At 50.9% G+C, this 25,494-nt stretch overlaps 1 protein-coding gene across 3 annotated transcripts in view; it reads right to left on the bottom strand.

The window, feature by feature from the left end:
* Positions 1-25,494, bottom strand: part of cfap100 (cilia and flagella associated protein 100) — a 54,028-nt gene that overhangs the window by 23,377 nt on the left and 5,157 nt on the right. For all 3 annotated transcript variants that reach the window (XM_059943886.1, XM_059943885.1, XM_059943887.1), the window contains exons 2-8: positions 23,075-23,164; positions 21,173-21,238; positions 18,167-18,267; positions 9,440-9,632; positions 6,615-6,682; positions 5,781-5,944; positions 3,181-3,261 (exon numbers count right to left, since the gene is read on the bottom strand). In XM_059943886.1, the coding sequence (XP_059799869.1) occupies positions 3,181-3,261; positions 5,781-5,944; positions 6,615-6,682; positions 9,440-9,632; positions 18,167-18,267; positions 21,173-21,238; positions 23,075-23,141 (740 nt within the window). In that variant the 5' untranslated portion in view covers positions 23,142-23,164. The remainder of the gene's footprint in view (positions 1-3,180; positions 3,262-5,780; positions 5,945-6,614; positions 6,683-9,439; positions 9,633-18,166; positions 18,268-21,172; positions 21,239-23,074; positions 23,165-25,494) is intronic.

Genomic DNA, 25,494 nt, shown 5'->3' with positions numbered 1-25,494 from the left:
ACCTCTGTTTAAAAGTACCCGATAACTTGGACTCCATAGCCATTGTGACAATGAATTCCACAAATTCATCACCTTTTGGCTGAAGAAATTGCTGCTCATCTTTGTTCTATTCTGAGGCTGTGTCCTCTGGTCCTAGACTCCCCACTATGGAAAACAACGTGGAGTTATTGGGGACAGCTAGGTACCTGTCTGAGGAGGTCACGTCGTACAAATGTGATTTGAGCTTGTTAAGGAGATGAAAGTGACCAATGAGGGGAGGGCGGTAGGTGCTATCTACGTAAACTTCACTGAGGCTAGCTTGAGCGGGCTAGGGTGTTTCCCTTTGGATGGGAGAGGAATTGATAGAGATGTACAAGATGAGAGGCATAGATCGAGTGGAGTCAGAGATTTTTTTTTCCCGAGGGCAGAAATGACTAATACAAGGGGGCATAATTTTAAGGTGATTGGAGGAAAGTGTATGGGTGGGGGGAGGAATGTCAGAGGCAGCATTTTTATATTACACACACACAATGGTGGGTGCACGGAATGCGCTGCCATGGGTGATAGTAGAAGCAGATACATTAGTGAAATTTAAGAAACTCTTAGATAGGCACATGGATGATAGAAAAATGGAGGACTATGGGGAGAGAAAGGTTAGATTGATCTTAGAATGTTAAAGGGTCAGCAGAACATTGTGTGCTGTGTTCTATGTTAATTAAATAATTAATAAAGTCTCTGGTGGTAGCTGGTTTGGAAGATTAAGTCACAGGTGATCCTCAGTGAGTTGACAAGTTGGATTCACAGAACACACACAAAATGCTGGTGGAACACAGCAGGCCAGGCAGCATCTATAGGGAGAAGCACTGTCAACATTTCAGGCCGAGACCCTTTGTCAGGACTAACTGAAAGGAAAGATAGTAAGAGGTTTGAAAGTAGGAGGGGGAGGGGAAAATGTGAAATGATAGGAGAAGACCGGAGGGGGTGGGGTGAAGCTGAGAGCCGGAAAGGTGATTGGCGAAAGTGATACAGAGCTGGAGAAGGGAAAGGATCATGGGACAGGAGGCCTCAGGAGAAAGAAAGGGGGAGGGGAGCACCAGAGGGAGATGGAGAATAGGCAGAGTGAGTGAAAAAAAGAGGAGGGGGAAAAAAGCTAAATATATCACGGATGGGGTAAGAAGGGGAGGAGGGGCATTAACGGAAGTTAGGGAAGTCAATGTTCATGCCATCAGGTTGGAGGCTACCCAGCCGGTATATAAGGTATTGTTCCTCCAACCTGAGTGTGGCTTCATCTTGACAGTAGAGGAGGCCATGGATAGACATATCAGAATGGGAATGGGACGTGGAATTAAAATGTGTGGCCACTGGGAGATCCTGCTTTCTCTGGCGGATCAAGCGTAGGTGTTCAGCGAAACGGTCTCCCAGTCTGCATCAGGTCTCACCAATATATAATTTTATATATATACACACACACTATATAATATATATACAATATATAATGGATTCACAATTAGCTTGGCTGTAAGAAGACGGGGGGCAGTGGTGAAGATGTGTTGTTTCAGCAGGAGGTCTGTGACCAATGGTGTCCACAGGGATCAGAGCTGGGGCCTCTGTTGTTTGTAAAATATTTAATTAACCTGGATGAAAATGTAGGAGTGAAGTTTGTAGAGGACATGAAAATTAGTGGAGTTGTGGGGAGTGAGGATGGCTGTCGAAGTATTTAGCAGGGTATGGACCATTTGGTAACAGGGGCAGAGAAATGGCTGAAAGGGTTAAATCCAGATGTGTTGCACTTTGGGAGGTCAAATGCAAGAGGAAAATGTACAGTGAATGACAGAACTCTCAGGAGCACTGAGGTACAGAGGGGTTTTGGGGTGCATGGCCACATCTCCCTGAAAGTGGATAGGTGGTGGAGAATGCAGGTGGCATGCTTGTGTTCCAGGTTGGGACATTGGGTAAGGGAGTAAGGAAGTCATGTTGACCTTTGGTCAGACCAGATTTGGAGTACTGTGTGCATTTCTGGTCGCCCCATTACAGGAAGGGTATAGATTCTGAGGACTTTAGTAAAGCTTCTGACAAGGACCAGTGGTGTTCTGCAGAGATCATTAGTAGGACCTCTTTAGTTTGTGATATACAGAAATTATCTGGATGACAATAGAGGTAGTCTGATCACTGAGTTTGTGAATGACACAGAAATTGGTGGGACTGTGGAGAGTGAGGAAGACTGCGAATGAATTCAGCAGGATGTGGACCATTTGGTAACATTGGCAAAAACATGGAAGGTGTGTTGCATTTTGGGAAAGGTTGGATGTCAGTCCTCTACTGCCATGATGAGGTCACTCTCAGGCTGGAGGAGCAACACCTCACATACCATTCAGGTAGCCACCAAACAGACAGCATGAACATAGATCTCTCTAACTTACAGTAATTTCTCTCCCCCCCCCCTCCATTCTCCTCTCCTCTGCTCTCCTCCCACGGGTTCCCCTCCCCGTTGCTCTCCTCCCACGGGTTCCCCTCCCCGTTGCTCTCCTCCCACGGGTTCCCCTCCCCGTTGCTCTTCTCCCATGGGTTCCACTCCCCTGTTCCATCTTCTTCAGCCTTTTCCACCTATTGCCCCTCCCTCCCACTTTCTTATTCTGGCATCTTCCCCATTCCTTTCCAATCGTTACAAAGGGTCTCGGCCTGAAATGTTGACCGTTTATTCCCCTCCATAGATGCTGCCTGACCTGGAGTTTCTCCAATGTTCCATGTGGGTCACAGAGGAAAACCACCACTTCCAACATCACCACCATCCCGATTTCAAAATACATTGCCATTCCATCTCTGACCCTCATGTCTAAATCGTGCGGCAGACCCCAGCGTTGTCCAGTTCTTCGAATACCCTTCATTCTAAGTTTCCAATCAGTAGGACTGGAGAAGGTCAAAGACGAGGCTCACTCCCACCTTCTCAGGGACATGTGCAACCAACGTCCCCATCCCAAAAAGCCGAGAGTCTGGAGGCCTCCCCTGGGGTGGGAGAACTGTCCGCGAGGCTGGACATGGTTTGTTTGGTGTTGCCCTGCCGAGCGCCGTGGACATGTTACTTTGGCACTTGCCAGATGCCCCCAGCACAGCCTCAGCTCGTTGTTAGTTGTTACACAAGTGACACATTTCACTGTTTCAATATATGCGTGATAAATGAATCTGATTGAATAACGCACTCACTTTTTTACAGCCATCATCTGCGTTGTCAACTTCTTTATCTCTGCAACTTTTTCCAGCTTCAGTTTGGTCTCCTGCTCCGCTCTGCAAATATACACAGGGTCAGCACTTCAATCCTGGGGGACAGAGAGTTAACATAGAACATAGTTCTTTCCCATCTCTGGGGGCCACAGAACCTACAGAGATTCACCATGTGAGCTGAACCATCTAGTAATCTGCAGGGCAAGAAACTGTCTCCAAGCACACTCAAACAGCCAATGTCCTTCAGAGAACCCCTCCCCATCACCATTCACTAGGCCGGGGGTCGGCAACCCGCGGCTCCGGAGCCACATGTGACTCTTTTACGTCTGTGCTGCGGCTCCGTTGCTTTGGGAAATAATTGGTTGTGGCGACCCTTTTCCTGGCACATCCGAACCGACTCACAATTAGATAGCCTACGGAGGTTTGCGAGCACAGAGCTTTGGAGCCTCTGCGCCATGGGGGGGCAGGTTGAGGGAGGCTTAAAAGTGAGGCTGAAGATTTCGAATAAAGTTTTTTCCTTCGACTGCAGTTACCGACTCCGTGTCATAATTTTAGCGCTGCGTGTAGCACACCGCTACATGGTCAGTATTTAATTAAAATGTATTTTATGTTAGTTTGTTAGTTTTTGAAATGTAATTCTAAATTTGAAGATTATGGTGATCTTGTACAATCTAAATAAGACGTTGTGGCGACCCATTTCCTGACACATCCGAACCGGCTCACAATTAGCCAGCGTTCAGGCTAAGGGAGATAGCCTACGGGGGTTTGTGAGTACGTGTCTTTTGCAGCATCCGCGCCCATGGGGGGCGGGTTGAGGGAGGCTTAAAAGCAAGGCTGTTTAGTTCGAATAAAGTATCTTTGACTGCAGTTTACTGACTGCGTGTAGCACACCGCTACAACGTGTTTTTATCGCTGGCTGTCCAGAGGGGAGGTGCTGAAACGCTTTGTCGCGTGTCTGGAAGAAGTGAAAACTTTCCTGGGCAGCAAAGGGCTCAACTTTCCTGAGCTGGAACAGCCAGAGTGGCTGGAAAAGCTACACTTCATGGTAGACATGACAGCGCACCTGAACACGCTGAACACAGCTCTTCAACGGGGTAAGGACGTACACCCCTGCACATGTTGGAGGATGTTTTGGCATTTGAGCGCAAGTTGACGTTGCTTGCCAGAGATTTACAGAAAGGCACATTGTCTCACTTCCCCAATTTGAGAGAGTTCAAACAAGGTCACGACATGATAAATTCGGAGTATTTACATTCTGCAATCATCGCAATGCAAACATCGTTTGGGAAACGCTTCTGTGAGTTCAGAGAGGAAAAAAACACATTATCCTTCCCGGTCACTCCCCTAAGCATCGATCCATCCCTACTGAATACGACTGCATTGTCAGGTGTGAGTCAACCTGAACAAGTATGATAAATATTTTAATTGCCTATTATTTTACGTATATTCATATGTTTTCATTGTTCAGTGAAATAGTCCTTTCATTTTTCAGGTTGACAGCTGGCTGACGTTATTTTTGGTTTGCTGCTGGCGGCAAATTTAAGTTTGGCGTTTTTCATAAATACAAGAAGGACTCAAATAGACGTTGAGTATTTTACTTAAAAGTAACCTTCAACCCAACGTCTTTTTTTCGGAGTTCAAAATGTTTTTCTTGCATGCAGAAATGTAATTTCGTTTTCTCTGCAGGAGTTCATCAATTTCATAAATGCAACACATTATAGTTTGTTTATACATAGCATAAAGGCAAAACAAAACGTTGTATGCAGTGTTATTTCATTTTAAATGTCAAACGGGTTTTGCGGCTCCCAGTGTTTTCTTTTCTGTGGGGAACGGGTTCAAGTGGCTCTTTCAGTGGTAAAGGTTGCTGACCCCTGCTCTAGGCAAATATAAACAGAACCAACACTTAATCTGATGGGCGGGGCAGAGAGTCTTGTCTCACCTCGGGGGCCGCAGAGATTTACAGCCACAGAAGGTTGTCCACCTACAGATGAGGAGGGATTTCTTTAGAGAGACTGTGGTGGCTCTGTGGAATTCATTGCCTCAGGCAGCTATGGAGACCAGGTCACTGAGTGCTGTATACTTAAAGCAGAGGTTGAAAGGTTTTTGATTGGTCAATGTGTCAAAGGTTACAGAAAGGGATTTGAGAGGGATAATAAATCAACCATGATGGAATGGTGGACTCGGTGGGCGAGTGGCATAATTGTGCTCCAGTTTTATGGTCTTATGGATAATAAATCAGATTCTTATTCTGAATTTGACCACTTGAGACATGCCCTCTCCTCATTACCACCGTCAGGGAGATTGTACAGGAGCCCAAAGTCCCACACTCAATGATTTAGAAACAGCTTCTTCACCATCAGATTTCTGACTGGTCCATTAACACAACCTCACCATTTTGCTCTCACCTTGCTCTACTTACTCACTTAATACCTCTGCTTGTACCTTTTACCTTTGCACTGTACTGCAAACAGTAAACATCAGATATCAAGTTATAAAAGTCAGTGGTAATAAACCTGATTCTGAATCGGACATTGGTCGGAGACTTTAGTTCGTGTGTAGAATAGGAAAGGTTCCGTGTTTACATTTGCATTGCTTGCACTGAATTCTTGTCGTTCTCCTTCAGGAACTCGTCGAACATGGCGGCGTCCTCCTCCAGGAACCGCTCTGCCATCTGCAATTTCAGTTCCTCGGCAGCCACGGCCTCTTCCAGTTTCCCTATCTCGTCCTTCTTCATGGTCAGCGAGTACTAGACACAGACAATTGCCCAGGGAGCATTAGGAACCAGGACAACACTACATCTCACCTACCTCCCCACACAGCTGCAAGAAACTGCAGAGTTACGGACACAGCTCAGGAACTAGCTGTACCCGTGTGGACTCTCACTGACCCCAAAGCATCCTACACATTCTATATTCTCTCTCCCCACCCCCATCAGGCAGAATATACAAAGCCTGAAAACAGGTCCCACCAGGCTCAAGGACAGCTTCTACCCCACTGTTATTCAACTATTGAAAGATCCCTTGTACAATAAAATGGCCTCTTGCCCTCAGTCTAGCCAGTTATGAACTTACCTGCACTGCACTTTTCCAGTAGCTGTTACTCTTTATTCTGCATTCTGTTATTGTTTTCCCTCAATCGCTGTGTAATGATCTGACCTGTATGAACAAGCTTCTCACTGTATCCCGGTACACGTGACAATCATAAACCAATTCCAACAGCAATAAAGTACATTCTGTTCTTGTTTTCCCCTGGACCACCTCAGTGATGTGCTGAAAGAAACTGTATGGGTGGCATTCGAACCAAAGGTGGCTTTTACTGTACCTTGGTGCATATGACAATAATAAAGCAATCTGTCAATTTGAACTTAGCCTGGAGAAGATCAAATAAATTCTCCACAGTATTAATTAGAGAGTTACCTGAAGCATAAACATTTCCCGCTTCTTGTTGATGTAATCATTCAGTGTTTCCCTCTCAATCTGACGATCTGAAAGGGTACAAATACATTAACACAATAGATTCTACAGAAGCTCGAAATCTGGAGTAACGCACACAATGTTGGTACAGCTCAGCAGATTAGTTAGCATCAGTGGAGAGGAGTAAACAGTCAATGCTTTGGGCAGAGACTCACCAGGGCCGGAAAGTAAGGGAACAGAGCTGGAATAATCTATACCTCTCAAAATTTTGCATACCTCTTTCAAATCTTGTCCCCTCATTCTATGTTTTAGGAGCAACCTCCTCCCCTCTACCATCAGATTTTTGAATGTACTATGAACCCATGGATATTACCTCACTATTTTTCTCTGTTTCTGCACCATTTCCCTTCATATTCTTGTTGCAATTTATAGTATTTTTAGGAGCTCAGGGCATGGGTCAACATATGGAATTATGATTTTGTAGCCATTAGTGAGACTTTTTTGCAGGAGGGGCAGGACTGGCAGTTCAAAATTCCGGGGTTCCGTTGTTCCGGAGAGGATTAAAGGAAGAGGGGTGGCGTTACTAGTCAGGGAAAATGTCATGGCAGTGATCAGTCAGGACAGACTGGAGAACTCAATTAGTGAAGTGTTATGGTGGAACTGAGGAATAAGAAAGTTATGACCATGTTATTGGGGCTATATTACAGACCAAACAACAGTCATAGGGATTTAGAGGAACAAATTTGTAGAGAGATTGCAGACTTTTGGAAGAAACTATTATTGGAGGTGATTTTAACTGTGCACTCATTGACTGAGAAAGGACTAGATGGGATAGTGTTTGTCAAATGTGTTCAGGAAAGCTTCCTCAATCAGTTGGCAGAAAATGAGAGACACTGGATCTGCCATTAGGGAATGAGACAGGGCAGGTGATAGAAGTTTGTGTAGAGGAGCACCTTGCATCTGGTGATCATAATGCCATTAGCTTCAAAGTAAACTTGGAAAAAGATAGGTCAGTTCGGCAGACTATGATTTTAAATTGGAGAAAGATGCATCAGAAAGGATGTGGTAAGTGTGGATCGAAATAGTCTGTTTCCAGGCAAAGGTGTACTCGGTAAGTGGGGGGCCTTCAAAAGTGAAATTCTGAGAGCACAAAGCTTGTATGTGTCTGTCAGAATAAAAGGCAAAGATAACAAGTGTAGGGAACCTTGGTCTTCAAGAGACAGAGGTGCCCTGGTTAATAAAAAAGGGTGGTATAAGCAGGGAGGTAAAATGAAGTGTTTTGGCGCGTGGCCTAATGGAAAAGGCATCGGTCTAGTGATCTGAAGGTCACTGGTTCGAGCCTCAGCTGAGGCAGCATCTTATGTCCTTGAGCAAGGCACTTAACAACACATTGCTCTGCGACGACACCAGTGCCAAGCTGCTTGGGTCCTAGTACCCTTCCCTCGGACAACTTCGGTGGTGTGGAGAGGGGAAGAGTGGAAGGTCTCCCATACAACCCTGCCCAGGCCTGCACCCTGGAAACCTTCCAAGGTGCAAATCCATGGTCTCACGAGACTAACAATGCCTATTAAAAAAATGAAGTGCTTGTGGAAATTGGAAGTACATGAGAATGCTGAAGAAAGAGCTTCAAAAAGAGCCCTGCTGGCTGCAATTGTGTCCTATCATCTGCCTGCCCTTCCTGACAGTCTGACTGCATGCTATCTTTGCTCTTTTACCATCCATCCTATCCTGAGTCCCTCCACTCTGATTCCCCTCCCACCAAATGATTTTAAACCCTTCCCAGCAGCTCTAACAAACCTGCCTGTGAGAATATGGCTCCCCCTCAGGTGAGATCTCAATGACCCAAGAACCTGAAGCCCTGCCCAGAGCACCAGCTTCTCGGCCACGCATTCATCCTGTTTCTACCCTCACTGGCACATTGGACAGGCAAAAATCCAGGAACTGCTACCCTGGACGTCCTGCTTCTCAGCTCTCTGAACCCTCACTTCAGGACCTCATTGCTTTTGCTTCCCATGTCATATGTACAAAGACATCTTGCTGCTCGCCCTCCCCAAGATGCCGTGGATGTGATCCGAGACGTCCCCGATTCTGGCACCTGGGAGGCAACGTAACATTTGGGTGTCCCATTCACGTCCACAGAATCTCCTGTCTGTTCCCCTCACTATTGAGTCCCCTATCACTACCACTCCCCTCTTCTCCCTCTTTCCCTTCTGCCCCTCAGCCCCATGCTCAGTGCCAGTAACCCAGTCTCTGTGGCATTCCCCTGGAAGGTCATGTCCCATAAAAGTATCCAAAACTGTATACTTATTTTTTGGGGGGAATGGCCACAAGGTGCTCTGCACTAACTGCCTATTGACACTTCCATTTCTCCTGACAGTCTCCCAGCTACCCACATCCTGCAGCTTTGGCATGAATGCTTTCCTGTCTGATTGATTATCTCCTCACTCTCCTATATAACCGAAGGTCATCCGGCTGCAATTCTTAGATCCCTAACACAGTCTTCGAGGAGCTGCAGCCGGATAACCTTTATGCAGATGTAGTTCCCCGGGAGACTCCGAGTTTCGCAGGACTCCAACATCTGGTATGCAGAACAAACAATGGCTATTTAAACTAGACGTAGTACAGCAAGAGAAGGGAAAAAGGGGAACCTTACAGAAGCTTACCCAGAGCTAACACCTCCTTCGAGCCAAAGCCAGATGGCACCTCGTGAGTGTGCGATGGGACCCTGAGGACGGAGCTTCCTTCCACAATGTCTAATCCCTATGGTCTACCTGGACAGTGAGTCATTCATATTAAAATTCACAGAGGTGGTAAGAAGGAGGAAGTACCTCTCGTGACTTTAACCTTCCATGTCGGGTCACTGTGGAGGGCGGCGAGTTTTTTCACATTGGCTTGATGTTCTGCCTGGAGATCGATCCCTGGATCCTCCTCTGGCTTCAGCGCTTTGCCACACTTGGCGTTGACACGGGCCGTGTACGTGGTCTTCTCATAGATCTTCAGTTTCTTTTGTTCCTCTTGTTTCTGGGTTCCAAAAGCAAGGGCAGGAGGTGAGGACGGGCGGCGGGATGTGGGCACCGGGTGAGGAAGAGGGGTGGCGGGGTGCCAGCAGAGGTGAGGAGGCGGTGAGGAGGCTTGGGTCAAGTCCTGGACCGGTGGGGGGGGGGGTCGTGGGTCAAGTCCTGGACCGGTGGGGGGGGGGGGGGGTCGTGGGTCAAGTCCTGGACCGGTGGGGGGGGGTCGTGGGTCAAGTCCTGGACCGGTGGGGGGGGGGTCGTGGGTCAAGTCCTGGACGGTGGAGGGGTCGTGGGTCAAGTCCTGGACGGGGGGGGGGTCGTGTGTCGTCCTGGACGGGGGAGGGGGGGTCGTGGGTCAAGTCCTGGACCGGTGGGGGGGGGGGTCGTGGGTCAAGTCCTGGTCCGGTGGGGGGGGGGTCGTGGGTCAAGTCCTGGACCGGTGGGGGGGGGTCGTGTGTCAAGTCCTGGATGGGGGGGGGTCGTGGGTCAAGTCCTGGATGGGGGGGTCGTGGGTCAAGTTCTGGATGGGGGGGTCGTGGGTCAAGTCCTGGACGGGGGAGGGGGGTCATGTGTCAAGTCCTGGAGGGGGGGAATTCTGTGTCAAGTCCTGGACGGTGGGGGGGGGGGGTTGTGCGTCGTCCTGGATGGTGGGGGGGTCGTATGTCAAGTCCTGGACGGGGGAGGGGGGGGTCGTGTGTCAAGTCCTGGACGAGGGAGGGGGGTCGTGTGTCAAGTCCTGGATGGGGGGGGGGTCGTGCATCATCCTGGATGGGGGGGGTGTGTGTCAAGTCCTGGACAGTGGGGGGGGGGTTGTTTGTCAAGTCCTGGACGAGGAAGGGGGGACGTGTGTCAAGTCCTGGACAGTGGTGGGGGGGGGGATGTGTGTCAAGACAGCAGTGGCTGACAGGGTTGAAATGGCAGATCATTCAGTGGGAAAACAGTCAACCGATTATTTCATCTGCTTTCACATTATGCCTTCCTCTATCTATTACCCCGTCTCTGCACTGCACTGTAAACCCTTTAAACCGCTGTTTATAATGTTGTTTACATTGTAAATACATGCTGCTATTTATGTATTTATCCACATTTTATTCCACACTTTATCACCTGACTTCTTTATAATAGTTGAATGTTGTTTTTGTTGCATGTAGAGCCCTGACCAACACCACAGCAAATTCTGAATACAATGGATTCCTGTTAATTGAGCCATCAGTTAACCAGGGAGCCAGTTATTTGGGACAACTCTCAAAGAACAAAAACTAAACTAGAAAGTAGCTGGAATTCCCTTCATTTATTTGGGACACTATGTCACTTAATTGGGACAGGAGAATGTTGCTGAACAGTTTCTAGCTAAAGTCAATCATGTGCACTTGTTCAGCCGTTAGACACTCTGTCATACCTGGAGTAAACAGATTCTAAATAGTGTCAGTGCCAAATGTTTGTGTTCAAAAAGCAGTGATTTTTGTCATCGATGGTTGGTGGGATACAAGGAGTAAGAGATGTTTTGCTCACCGTGGTAGCAAGCAGTCAAGCTTGGAGATGCCAGAAATGAAAATCAAACGATTTCACTACTTCAACAAGCACAACGAGTTTGAAAGTATTGTTAATCATCTTGAATGTTAGAAAGGAAATGAAGGATGGGAGGATGCAATTGTCCGAAGCACTGTAAGACAGCAGTCCACTCTCTGTACGGGGTGTCTCTGCTGGTTTTGTTCATTTACAGTCAGAAGGACACTCTCGTGTACTCTGGAGGAATTCCTCTGTCAACACCTGTGAGGGACTAATAGAGAGTTTTACAGTACTCTGGAGGTGTTCGTAGTGTTTTAATTTGTCTGTGTTTTACTTAAATACAAAGATTGCTCCTCAGTTAAACAGTAGTTTGTCTTTTTAATACCTTTTTAACCACTTCAATGAAACTTCAGATAATTGGGCCAAATGTACAGTTCCCAACGTGTCCCAATTAACAGGATTCCACTGCAAGTGGAAATATATATGGTGAATAAAGTTGATCCTTGCAGTTTGAACCATTCAGTCTTAAAAAAACAGGAACAGTTCCTTCAGCCCATAACCTAGATCCCAATCCTTTTGCCCATTTCCATTTGGCCACGTAACATTCTATGGCGAGTCTATCGAGTACTTTCATTCCAGTGCCTCGACAGGCCAAAGAAATCTGGCGTGCTCCCTTCGACCGTCCAGCTTTTATCAACAAACCAAACAAAACATCACTGCTCAGGACAACAGCTCTGCCCATGGGGTCAGTGTGCGGATGGACAGAGGGCAGTGATGTCAGAGTGGGGATCAACAGTGGGACAGTGGGGTCAGTGTGGGGACCGACAGAGGGCAGTGGGGTCAGTGTGGGGACTGACAGAGGGCAGTGGGTACAGAGTGGGACAGTTCGATCAGTGTTAGGACTGACAGAGGGTGGTAGGTACAGAGTGGGACAGTTCAGTCAGTGTTAGGACTGACAGAGGGTGGTAGGTACAGAGTGGGACAGTGGGGTCAGTGTTAGGACTGACAGAGGGTGGTAGGTACAGAGTGGGACAGTGGGGTCAGTGTGCTGACCGACAGAGGGCAGAGGGTACAGAGTGGGACAGTGGGGTCAGTGTGCTGACCGACAGGGGGCAGTGGGTACAGAGTGGGACAATGGGGTCAGTGAGGGGACGGACAGAGGGCAGTGGGTACAGAGTTGGACAATGGGGTCAGAGTGGGGATGGACAGAGGGCAGTGGGGTCAATGCGGGGACCGACAGAGGACAGTGGGGTCAGTGTGGGGATGGACAGAGGGCAGTGGGGTCAGTGCGGGGACAGACAGAGGGCAGTGGGGTCAGTGTGGGGACCGACAGAGGGCAGTGGGGTCAGTGTGGGGACGGACAGAGGGCAGTGGGGTCAGTGCGGGGACAGACAGAGGGCAGTGGGGTCAGTGTGGGGACCGACAGAGGGCAGTGGGGTCAGTGTGGGGACCGACAGAGGGCAGTGGGGTCAGTGTGGGGATGGACAGAGGGCAGTGGGTATAGAGTGGGACAGTGGGGTCAGTGTGGGGATGGACAGAGGGCAGTGGGGTCAGTGTGGGGACAGATAGAGGGCAGTGGGGTCAGTGTGGGGACCGACAGAGGGCAGTGGGGTCAGTGTGGGGACAGTGGGGTCAGTGCGGGGTCGGACAGAGCGCAGTGGGTACACAGTGGGACAGTGGGGTCAGTGTGGGGACGGACAGAGGGCAGTGGGTACAGAGTGGGACAGTGGGGTCAGTGTGGGGACGGACAGAGGGCAGTGGGTACAGAGTGGGACAGTGGGGTCAGTGCGGGGTCGGACAGAGGGCAGTGGGTACACAGTGGGACAGTGGGGTCAGTGTGGGGATGGACAGAGGGCAGTGGGGTCAGTGTGGGGACCGACAGAGGGCAGTGGGGTCAGTGTGGGGACCGACAGAGGGCAGTGGGATCAGTGTGGGGACGGACAGAGGGCAGTGGGGTCAGTGTGGGGACCGACAGAGGGCAGTGGGTACAGAGTGGGACAGTGGGGTCAGTGTGGGGACGGACAGAGGGCAGTGGGTACAGAGTGGGACAGTGGGGTCAGTGTGGGGACGGACAGAGGGCAGTGGGTACAGAGTGGGACAGTGGGTCATTGTGGGGACCGACAGAGGGCAGTGGGTACAGAGTGGGACAGTGGGTCATTGTGGGGACCGACAGAGGGCAGTGGGTACAGAGTGGGACAGTGGGGTCAGTGTGGGGACGGACAGAGGGCAGTGGGTACAGAGTGGGACAGTGGGGTCAGTGTGGGGACTGACAGAGGACAGTGGGTACAGAGTGGGACAGTGGGGTCAGTGTGGGGACCGACAGAGGGCAGTGGGGTCAGTGTGGGGACAGATAGAGGGCAGTGGGGTCAGTGTGGGGACCGACAGAGGGCAGTGGGGTCAGTGTGGGGACAGATAGAGGGCAGTGGGGTCAGTGTGGGGACCGACAGAGGGCAGTGGGGTCAGTGTGGGGACGGACAGAGGGCAGTGGGGTCAGTGTGGGGACCGACAGAGGGCAGTGGGGTCAGTGTGGGGACGGACAGAGGGCAGTGGGTACAGAGTGGGACAGTGGGGTCAGTGTGGGGACGGACAGAGGGCAGTGGGTACAGAGTGGGACAGTGGGGTCAGTGCGGGGTCGGACAGAGGGCAGTGGGTACACAGTGGGACAGTGGGGTCAGTGTGGGGATGGACAGAGGTCAGTGGGTACAGAGTGGGACAGTGGGGTCAGTGTGGGGACGGACAGAGAGCTGTGGGTACAGAGTGGGACAGTGGGGTCAGTGCGGGGACTGACAGAGGGCAGTGGATACAGAGTGGGACAGTGGGGTCAGTGTGGGGACCGACAGAGGGCAGAGGGTACAGAGTGGGAAAGTGGGTCATTGTGGGGACTGACAGAGTGCAGTGGTTACAGAGTGGGGACTGACAGAGTGCAGTGGGGTCAGTGTGGGGACTGACAGAGGACAGTGGGGTCAGTGTGGGGACAGACAGAGGGCAGTGGTTACAGAGTGGGGACTGACAGAGTGCAGTGGGGTCAGTGTGGGGACTGACAGAGGACAGTGGGGTCAGTGTGGGGACGGACAGAGTGCAGTGGGTACACAGTGGGACAGTGGGGTCAGTGTGGGGACGGACAGAGGGCAGTGGGTACAGAGTGGGACAGTGGGTCATTGTGGGGACCGACAGAGGGCAGTGGGTACAGAGTGGGACAGTGGTGTCAGTGTGGGGACCGACAGAGGGCAGTGGGTACAGAGTGGGACAGTGGGGTCAGTGCAGGGACGGACAGAGGGCAGTGGGTACACAGTGGGACAGTGGGGTCAGTGTGGGGACGGACAGAGTGCAGTGGGTACACAGTGGGACAGTGGGGTCAGTGTGGGGACGGACAGAGGGCAGTGGGTACAGAGTGGGACAGTGGGGTCAGTGCGGGGACTGATGGAGGGCAGTGGGTACACAGTGGAGTCAGTGTGGGGACGGACAGAGGGCAGTGGGTACAGAGTGGGACAGTGGGTCATTGTGGGGACCGACAGAGAGCAGTGGGTACAGAGTGGGACAGTGGTGTCAGTGTGGGGACCGACAGAGGGCAGTGGGTACAGAGTGGGACAGTGGGGTCAGTGCGGGGACGGACAGAGGGCAGTGGGTACAGAGTGGGACAGTGGGGTCAGTGTGCGGACGGACAGAAGGCAGTGGGTACAGAGTGGGACAGTGGGGTCAGTGTGGGGACAGATAGAGGGCAGTGGGGTCAGTGTGGGGACCGACAGAGGGCAGTGGGGTCAGTGCGGGGACGGACAGAGGGCAGTGGGTACAGAGTGGGACAGTGGGGTCAGTGTGCGGACGGACAGAAGGCAGTGGGTACAGAGTGGGACAGTGGGGTCAGTGTGTGGACTGACAGAGGGCAGAGGGTACAGAGTGGGACAGTGGGGTCAGTTGGGGACGGACAGAGTGCAGTGGGTACAGAGTGGGACAGTGGGGTCAGTGTGGGGACTGACGGAAGGCCGTGGGTACACAGTGGGGTCAGTGTGGGGACGGACAGAGGGCAGTGGGGTCAGTGTGCGGATGGACAGAGGGCAGTGATGTCAGAGTGGGGATCGACAGTGGGACAGTGGGGTCAGTGTGGGGACCGACAGGGCAGTGGGGTCAGGGTGGGGACTGACAGAGGGCAGTGGGTACAGAGTGGGACAGTTCGGTCAGTGTTAGGACTGACAGAGGGTGGTAGGTACAGAGTGGGACAGTGGGGTCAGTGAGGGGATGGACAGAGGGCAGTGGGTACAGAGTGGGACAATGGCGTCAGTGTGGGGATGGACAGAGGGCAGTGGGGTCAGTGCGGGGACCGACAGAGGACAGTGGGGTCAGTGTGGGGATGGACAGAGGGCAGTGGGTACAGAGTGGGACAGTGGGGTCACTGTGGTGAAGGGCAGAGGGCAGTGGGTACAGAGTGGGACAGTGTGTGGGGACGGACAGAGGGCAGTGGGTACAGAGTGGGACAGTGGGGTCAGTGTGGGGACGGACAGAGGGCAGTGGGTACAGAGTGGGACAGTGGGGTCAGTGTGGGGACGGACAGAGGGCAGTGGGTACAGAATGGGACAGTGGGTCATTGTGGGGACCGACAGAGGGCAGTGGGTACAGAGTGGGACAGTGGGTCATTGTGGGGACCGATAGAGGGCAGTGGGTACAGAGTGGGACAGTGGGGTCAGTGCGGGGACTGACGGAGGGCAGTGGGTACACAGTGGGACAGTGGGGTCAGTGTGGGGACCAACAGAGGGCAGTGGGTACAGAGAGGGACAGTGGGGTCAGTGTGCGGACGGACAGAGGGCAGTGGGTACAGAGTGGGACAGTGGGGTCAGTGTGTGGACTGACAGAGGGCAGAGGGTACAGAGTGGGACAGTGGGGTCAGTGTGTGGACAGACAGAGGGCAGTGGGTACAGAGTGGGACAGTGGGGTCAGTGTGGGGACCGACAGAGGGCAGTGGGGTCAGTGTGGGGACCGACAGAGGACAGTGGGTACAGAGTGGGACAGTGGGGTCAGTGTGGGGACCGACAGAGGGCAGAGGGTACAGAGTGGGACAAGGGGGTCAGTGTGGGGACGGACAGATGGCAGTGGGGTCAGTGTGCGGATGGACAGAGGGCAGTGATGTCAGAGTGGGGATCAACAGTGGGACAGTGGGGTCAGTGTGGGGACCGACAGAGGGCAGTGGGGTCAGTGTGGGGACTGACAGAGGGCAGTGGGTACAGAGTGGGACAGTTCGGTCAGTGTTAGGACTGACAGGGGGCAGTGGGTACAGAGTGGGACAGTGGGGTCAGTGTGCGGACCGACAGGGGGCAGTGGGTACAGAGTGGGACAATGGGGTCAGTGAGGGGATGGACAGAGGGCAGTGGGTACAGAGTGGGACAATGGGGTCAGTGTGGGGATGGACAGAGGGCAGTGGGGTCAGTGTGGGGACAGATAGAGGGCAGTGGGGTCAGTGTGGGGACCGACAGAGGGCAGTGGGGTCAGTGTGGGGACCGACAGAGGGCAGTGGGGTCAGTGTGGGGACCGACAGAGGACAGTGGGTACAGAGTGGGACAGTGGGGTCAGTGTGGGGACCGACAGAGGGCAGAGGGTACAGAGTGGGACAAGGGGGTCAGTGTGGGGACGGACAGATGGCAGTGGGGTCAGTGTGCGGATGGACAGAGGGCAGTGATGTCAGAGTGGGGATCAACAGTGGGACAGTGGGGTCAGTGTGGGGACCGACAGAGGGCAGTGGGGTCAGTGTGGGGACTGACAGAGGGCAGTGGGTACAGAGTGGGACAGTTCGGTCAGTGTTAGGACTGACAGGGGGCAGTGGGTACAGAGTGGGACAGTGGGGTCAGTGTGCGGACCGACAGGGGGCAGTGGGTACAGAGTGGGACAATGGGGTCAGTGAGGGGATGGACAGAGGGCAGTGGGTACAGAGTGGGACAATGGGGTCAGTGTGGGGATGGACAGAGGGCAGTGGGGTCAGTGTGGGGACAGATAGAGGGCAGTGGGGTCAGTGTGGGGACCGACAGAGGGCAGTGGGGTCAGTGTGGGGACCGACAGAGGGCAGTGGGGTCAGTGTGGGGACCGACAGAGGGCAGTGGGGTCAGTGTGGGGATGGACAGAGGGCAGTGGGTACAGAGTGGGACAGTGGGGTCAGTGTGGGGACTGACAGAGGACAGTGGGTACAGAGTGGGACAGTGGGGTCAGTGTGGGGATGGACAGAGGGCAGTGGGGTCAGTGCGGGGACCGACAGAGGACAGTGGGGTCAGTGTGGGGATGGACAGAGGGCAGTGGGTACAGAGTGGGACAGTGGGGTCACTGTGGTGAAGGGCAGAGGGCAGTGGGTACAGAGTGGGACAGTGGGGTCAGTGTGGGGACGGACAGAGGGCAGTGGGTACAGAGTGGGACAGTGGGTCATTGTGGGGACCGACAGAGGGCAGTGGGTACAGAGTGGGACAGTGGGTCATTGTGGGGACCGACAGAGGGCAGTGGGTACAGAGTGGGACAGTGGGGTCAGTGTGGGGACGGACAGAGGGCAGTGGGTACAGAGTGGGACAGTGGGTCATTGTGGGGACCGACAGAGGGCAGTGGGTACAGAGTGGGACAGTGGGTCATTGTGGGGACCGACAGAGGGCAGTGGGTACAGAGTGGGACAGTGGGGTCAGTGTGGGGACCGACAGAGGGCAGTGGGTACAGAGTGGGACAGTGGGGTCAGTGTGGGGACGGTCAGAGGGCAGTGGGTACAGAGTGGGACAGTGGGGTCAGTGTGTGGTCTGACACAGTACTGTGGGGACAGAGAGGAATAGTGGGATTAGTGTGGGAAAGAGTGAAACAGTAGGATTAGTTTGGGACTGACAGAAAGCTAAGGGGAGAGCCAGACTAATGGGATTGATTTGCAATTGATTCCAATTAAAATTTTACTGTGATGGTAATAGGCCAAAGAAATTCCTTCTACACAGCTTGTAAAGCTCCTGCAGCCAGTGTGAAATGTGTCTGACCTGCTGAGTGATTGTGGAGTTCGCAGCCTGATAGCTGGGGCTCAGTAACTACCTTCTTCTTCTCTTCTCTCTCGATGTCCCGAAGGGCAAAAATGTCGCAGTCACGAGGCACCTTGAAGGGGTTGTGCTTCTCACTCAGCCGTTGTTTACATGCTGCAGGTCAGAACAGGACCGTTATCATTTGTTGATATACTGTCTCGTGGATGGGGATGTAGACGGTACAGAGGGCCATGCTCCACATCACTGGGCAGCATGAACTGAATGGGCCAAGTGGCCTGTTTCCATGCTGTTGTGCTGTATGAGTACTGAGCATTAGCGAGTCACTGAGCTCTCCCTCCTCCCTCTACTCGTTACAGAGATGCAGCCCCCTGCAACCCTGACCAGAGAAGAAAGGTAATGAGTTCCTGAGAATCTGCAGATCCTGGAAATCCGAGCAACACACAGAAAATGCTGGAGGATCGCAGCAGGCCAGGCAGCATCTGTGGAAAAGAGTACAGTCGAGGTTTCGAGCCGAGACCCTTCGGCCGGACTGGAGAAAGAGGATGAGCTGTCAGCGAAAGGAGGTGGAGGGGGGAGGAGGCGAGGAAGAAATACAAAGGGACGGGTGAAACCAGGAAGGGGTGAATTAAAGAGCTGGGAAGTTGCTTGGAGAAAAAGATGCAGAGCTGGAGAAGGGGGAATCTGATAGGAGAGGGTAGAAGGCTATGGAAGAAAGAAAAGGGGTTGGAGCACCAGAGGGGGGTGGTGGGCAGGCAAGGAGCTAAGGTGAGAGAGGGAAATGGCAATGGGGAACGCTGGAGTGGGGGGGCATTACCAGAAGTTTGAGAAATTGATGTTAACGCCATCAGGCTGGAGGCTACACAGACAGATATAAGGTATTGCTCCTCCAGCCTGAATGCGACAGGAGAGGAAGCCATGATCTGACATGTCAGAATAGGAATGGGAAGTGGGATTAAAATGGGCGGCCACTGGGAGATCCACTTCTTCTGGCAGATGGAGTGCAGGTGCTCAGTGAAGCAGTCTCCCAATCTATGTGGGTCTCACCGATATACAGGAGGTCACACTGGGAGCACCAAACACAGACTCACAGGTGAAGTGCCGCCTCACCTGGAGGAATGTATGGGGCCCTGAATGGTCATGAGGGAGCAGGTGTAGGGTAGGCATAACACTTGTGCTACTTTTACAAGGATAAGTGCCAGGAGGGAGATCAATGGGGAGGGACGAATGGATAAGGGATTCGCATAAGAAGCGATCCCTACGGAAAGCAGAAACTGTGGGGGAGGGAAGGACGTGCTTGGTGGTGGGATCCCATTGGAGACAGCAGAAGTTAAGGACGCAGATCCTGGTGGGGCAGTAGGTGAGGACAAGAGGAACCCTATCCCTTGTGCGGTGGCTGGAGAATGGGGTGAAGGCAGATGTGTGCAAAATGGAAGAGGTGCGGTTGAGAGCAGTGTTGATGGTGGAGGAAGGAAGCCCCTTGCTTTGAAGGTGGACATCTGTTAAATTTAGCCTCACCCTGAGAGCAGATGTGGAGAGACAGAGGAACTGAGAGAAAGGGATGGCATTTTTACAAGTAATAGTCCAGCCAGGTAGCTGTGAGAATCAATGGCTTTATGAGGCTATCAGTAGATAGGCTGTCTCCAGAGAGACTGAGAGAGGGGAGGGAGGTGTCAGAAATGGAACAGGTGAATTTGAGGGCAGGGTGGAAGTTGGAGGCAAGGTGATAACGTTGACAAGTTCCGCACAGGCACCAATGCAGTCGTCGATGTAGCGTAGGGAAAGTGGGGAACGGACTCCACTGTGAGCTTGGACATAGACTGTTCCACGTAGCTGACAAACAGGCAGCCATAGCTGCCATGGCTACACTTCTTGTTTGAAGGAAGTGGGAGGAGCCAAAGGAGAAATGATTGAGACTGAGGACAAGTTCCACCAGACAGAGGAGAGTGGTGGTGGGGGGAAACTGGCTGGGTCTGGTGTCCAGAAAGAGAAGGAGAGCTTTGAGGCCTTCCTGGTGGGGGATAGAGGTGTATAGTGACTGGACATCCATTGCAAAAATGAGATGACTAGGGCAAGGGAACTGGAAATCATTGAATTGATTAAGACTGTGTGAAGTGTCACGGATGTTGGTAGGAAGAGACTGAACCAAGGGGGATAAAACTGAGTGAGGTATGCAGATACAGGTTCAGTGGGGCAGGAACAATGGGTCTATCTGCAATGAATTCCTGTAATGGCTTTGTCAGCTATAGGGGCAAAAGGAACTGCTTTGCAAGCACAAATATGACAGCCACGGCAAGATGCGGGAAACTGCAAACTGACCACAAACACACCGTGCAATGTTGGCTGACAGATGTGATTGCAGACGAGTCCACTCAGCTCTTTGTTAAAGACGTTATTGATGTCCATCAGAGGGTATGGGCAGCAGAGCATTGTGTAATGATCTGATCTGAAGTAAGTTTCCTCTGATGAACTTCCCTGCAAGTACAGACTGGACAGCATGTGCAAGAACACAGACACAAGAGGTTCTGCAGATGTTGGAAATCCAGAGGAAGAAACACACAATACTGGAGGAACTAAGCAGGTCACGTCCGTCTACAGACAGGAATAAAGAGTCAATAATTTTATGGAAACAGCACCTCATCCATTGTACACTTCTCAGAAAAGCAGTAAGCGTAATCTGCCCTACACACCCCAGACACTCTCCCTTCTCCCTTCGGCATTAGATACCAAAGACTGAAAGCAGCGTCCACTAGGCTCGTACCCCTGTTATAAGACTATTAACTAGTTCCCTATTATGATCAGATGAATTCTTGTCCTCTCAATCCACCTCTTTATGCCTTTGCACATTGTCTGTCTGTCCCTCCTCTCTCTGTAACTGTGACACTTTATTCAGCATTCTGTTATTGATTTCCTTGGTTCTATCTCAATGCTCTGTGTAATGATCTGATCTGTATGGACAGTAGGTAAGACTATATCTTGGGAAAAAATACAATGAGTTGGAATTGCAGTATTGTAAGTAATAAACCCATTCAAATTCCAGCAACAGAACGTTATCAGTTACCTGGGATTTTGGGCATTTCTGTCCTTTCTGCTGGTTTCTGCACTTGTTGTAAGCTTGCATGGGATACTAGAAAGGAGACAGAGAACACTGCAGATGGAGACCTGATCTATAACATTCAATGGCCAATACATCAGAATAATCTCTTCCATCCGAATAGGTCTTTGTTCAAAATATTGGCAGAAGAAGTAGTCGGACATCAATACATTGTTAATAATTACTGGACACTCAGTGTACAGGTGCCCTGGGACTGTGTGACAGGATGGTGGAGAGGGAGCGCTCTGTGTCTGACCCTGGGAGTGTGTGATGGCACAGTGTGGAGGGAGTTTCGCTCACTGTCTGACCCCGGGAGTGTGTGATGGGATGGTGTGGAGGGAGATTCACTCTGCGTCTGACCCCGGGAGTGTGTGATGGGATGGTGTGGAGGGAGATTCACTCTGTGTCTAACCCCGGGATTGTGTGATGGCACAGTGTGGAGGGAGCTTCACTCTGCGTCTGACCCCGGGAGTGTGTGATGGGATGGTGTGGAGGGAGATTCACTCTGCGTCTGACCCCGGGAGTGTGTGATGGGATGGTGTGGAGGGAGCTTCACTCTGTGTCTGACCTCTGGGAGTGTGAGATGGGACAGTGTGGACGGAGATTAATTCTGTATCTGACCCTGGGAGTGTGTGATGGGACGGTGTGGAGGGAGATTCACTCTGTGTCTGACCCTGGGAGAGTGTGATGGGACAGTGTGGAGGGAGATTCACTCTGTCTGACCCCGGGAGTGTGTGATGGGACGGTGTGGAGGGACATTCACTCTGTGTCTGACCCCGGGAGTGTGTGATGGGACGGTGTGGAGGGAGATTCACTCTGTGTCTGACCCTGGGAGAGTGTGATGGGACAGTATGGAGGGAGTGTGTGATGGGACGGTGTGGAGGGAGATTCACTCTGTGTCTGACCCTGGGAGAGTGTGATGGGACAGTATGGAGGGAGTGTGTGATGGGACGGTGTGGAGGGAGATTCACTCTGTGTCTGACCCCGGGAGTGTGTGATGGGATGGTGTGGAGGGAGCTTCACTCTGTGTCTGACCTCTGGGAGTGTGAGATGGGACAGTGTGGACGGAGATTAATTCTGTATCTGACCCTGGGAGTGTGTGATGGGACGGTGTGGAGGGAGATTCACTCTGTATCTGACCCCGGGAGTGTGTGATTGGATGGTGTGGAGGTAACTTCACTGTGTCTGACCCCGGGAGTGTGTGATGGGACAGTGTGGAGGGAGATTCACTCTGTGTCTGACCCCGGGAGTGTGTGATGGGACGGTATGGAGGGAGTTTCACTCTGTGTCTGACCCCGGGAGTGTGTGATGGGACGGTGTGGAGGGACATTCACTCTGTGTCTGACCCTGGGAGAGTGTGATGTGACAGTGTGGAGGGAGATTCACTCTGTCTGACCCCGGGAGTGTGTGATGGGACGGTGTGGAGGGAGATTCACTCTGTGTCTGACCCTGGGAGAGTGTGATGTGACAGTGTGGAGGGAGATTCACTCTGTCTGACCCCAGGAGTGTGTGATGGGACGGTGTGGAGGGAGATTCACTCTGTGTCTGACCCTGGGAGAGTGTGATGGGACAGTATGGAGGGAGTGTGTGATGGGACGGTGTGGAGGGAGATTCACTCTGTGTCTGACCCCGGGAGTGTGTGATGGGACGGTGTGGGGGGAAATTTCACTCTGTGACCATTTATTACCCACTTGTGGTATCCATGCCCTGTGATAGTGAGATGGGAATGGGTAACAGATACTTGTTTCTGTATCTTGGTCATTTGGTTCCTGACTGGATCACTGAATGGAATGGAACATCCTGCTGCTTGGGAAGAACATCAAAAGATTTGCAATTAAAGTTATAGAATTCAGATATTGCTGATATTACTCAAGCCTTTCTGTAAGTTTTTCATCTCCACTGACTGCGATATCCGAAGCTGCGATGAAGAAGCCATCTTTCTTCTGACAGGTTGGAGACCTAAACAGAATTACCAGTAGTGAGAAGCTTGTTTGTCAGACATTGTTAGACACACATTCTCAGTCAATCCGCCCAACACACAGGGATTTCTGCAAGTAGTGACAGCAACAAGTCCAATGGGGAACTGACCCTCAGGTACAAAGCGATTGTATCCGACCACATGATCCTGTGTGAATCTGGATAGAAGTACACTGGTGTTCCATCACTGCCTGGTGTGCAACCTCCATTGCATAGGATTACAAGAGGGTACAGAGTGCTGTAAACGCAACCAGTTCCATCACCGACACAATCCTCCCACCACCGGTGACACAAAGCGAAACCCAACAGCACGAATGGCAGCGATGCTTCACTACCAGATGAACTCAGTGCCTTCCGTGCCCGCTTTGAAAAGGAGAACACAACTAGAGCTGTGAAGATCCCTGCTGCACCTGATGACCCTGTGATCTCTGTCTCAGAGGCTGGTGTTAGACTGTCTTTAAAGAGAGTGAACCCTTGCAAGGCGGAAGGTCCCGATGGAGTACCTGGTAAGACTCTGAAAACCTGTGTCAACCAGCTGGTGGGAGTTTTCAATCTCTCACTGCTACGGATGGAAGTTCTCACTTGCTTCAAAAAGGCAACAATTATACCAGTGCCTAAGAAGAGTAATGTGGTCCTAGCTATGAGAGTGCTACAGGCCAAAATATGTAAATCAGATGCCTTCAGCTTAATATCTTGTCCTGCAAAAACACTGAATAGGGCCGTCAGAGGGTTAGGCTTAACATAGACTTTAAAAAGTAAGGAAAAAGTTTGAAAAACTTCCTTCCAATATTTTTCAAGATTCGGACAAGTCCAAAACATATGAATTAATGAAGCTGCTCCATTATTACATCTGTCACAGTAGCAAGATATATCCGAATAACAACAAGATAGCTTATCCTTAGTCATATGAGGTCTATGCACCACCTTAAATTGTATGAGGGAGGGAATGACGAGCACATAGCGATGAAGTATTAACCAGTTTAAAAATTTCATTTCAAGTTTCCTCAGATATTGATGTCTGTAAATCTTGTTTCCAGAGATTCTTAATTTTGTCTAAAGGAACGTTCCTCGTCTCTAGTAACATACCATAAACATTCCAGTACCAGAAGGCATGGATTGAGAATAAGAGGTCAGTTATTTAAAACAGAGTTGAGGAAGAGCTTCTTCTTCCAGAGAGTTGTGGAGGTGTGGAATGCACTGCCTCGGAAGACGGTGGAGGCCAATTCTCTGGATGCTTTCAAGAAGGAGCTAGATAGATATCTGATGGATAGGGGAATCAAGGGATATGGGGACAAGGCAGGGACTGGGTATTGATAGTGAATGATCAGCCATGATCTCAGAATGGCGGTGCAGACTCAAGGGGCCGAATGGTCTACTTCTGCACCTATTGTCTATAAATATTAGATAATGAACCATTATGAAATGGTGTCAAACTAAAAATTACATCTAATAAGTTCTTATCCGAGCTTATAGGAAATGTATGTAATTGAGATCTTTAAAAGTCTCTGATTTGTAAATATCTAAAAAAGTGAGTTTTTGTTTAAATGGAAAGATGTTTTTCCTCCTACTCACGCTCAATGGTTATGCGACGTTATGTCATGTTTAGATTTAGAAAAGATTCATTGTTCAATTTCTGATTTTCGTCAAGACTTTCAAACATTGTGGGGACCTTTTCTGAATTATTTTCAAAACCAATTCGTTGTTTAGACTCACATGTTGGCTATTATTGATTTTCATTATATGAGAAGGTATTTTATCTTCTTTTCTCCTTAATGAACAGCTTCGGTCTTGGTAGGGGTTAGACTCTTTTATTGTAATACATTAGTCTAGTTCAATATAACTATTGATTAACTTATATGAATACGGGGTAATGAGATTGTTATTATGAACAGATATAATGTAATTGGTAGTTTTAAAAAATCTTTTTTGACCTTTTATATACACTTTCTTGTACTCTGTATTCTTCTATGGTGAAACTAATAAAAATATTGGAAAGAGAGAGAGAGAGAGAAAGAGAGAGAGAGAGAGAGAGAGAGAGAAGAATAATGTGGGCTGCCTTAACGACTATCGCCAGGTAGCACTCACATCTACAGTGCTTTGAGAGGTTGGTCATGACTAGACTGAACTGCTGCTTCAGCAAGGACCAGGACCCATTGCAACTTGCCTATTGTCACAATAGGAAGAAATTTTCTCTGCATCTCTGTTTTAAATGGACATCCCTCTATCCTGAGGCTGTGCCCTCTTGTCCTAGATTCTTCCACCAAGGGAAACATCCTTTCCATGTCTGCGCTGCCTAGGCCTTTCAACATTCA

This window comes from Hypanus sabinus, chromosome 19 (genome assembly GCF_030144855.1).
Source record: "Hypanus sabinus isolate sHypSab1 chromosome 19, sHypSab1.hap1, whole genome shotgun sequence".
NCBI classification, from domain to species: Eukaryota; Metazoa; Chordata; class Chondrichthyes; order Myliobatiformes; family Dasyatidae; genus Hypanus; species Hypanus sabinus.
The sequence above is the reverse complement of the archived record's forward strand: the minus strand, read 5'-3'. Positions and strand labels throughout refer to the sequence as shown.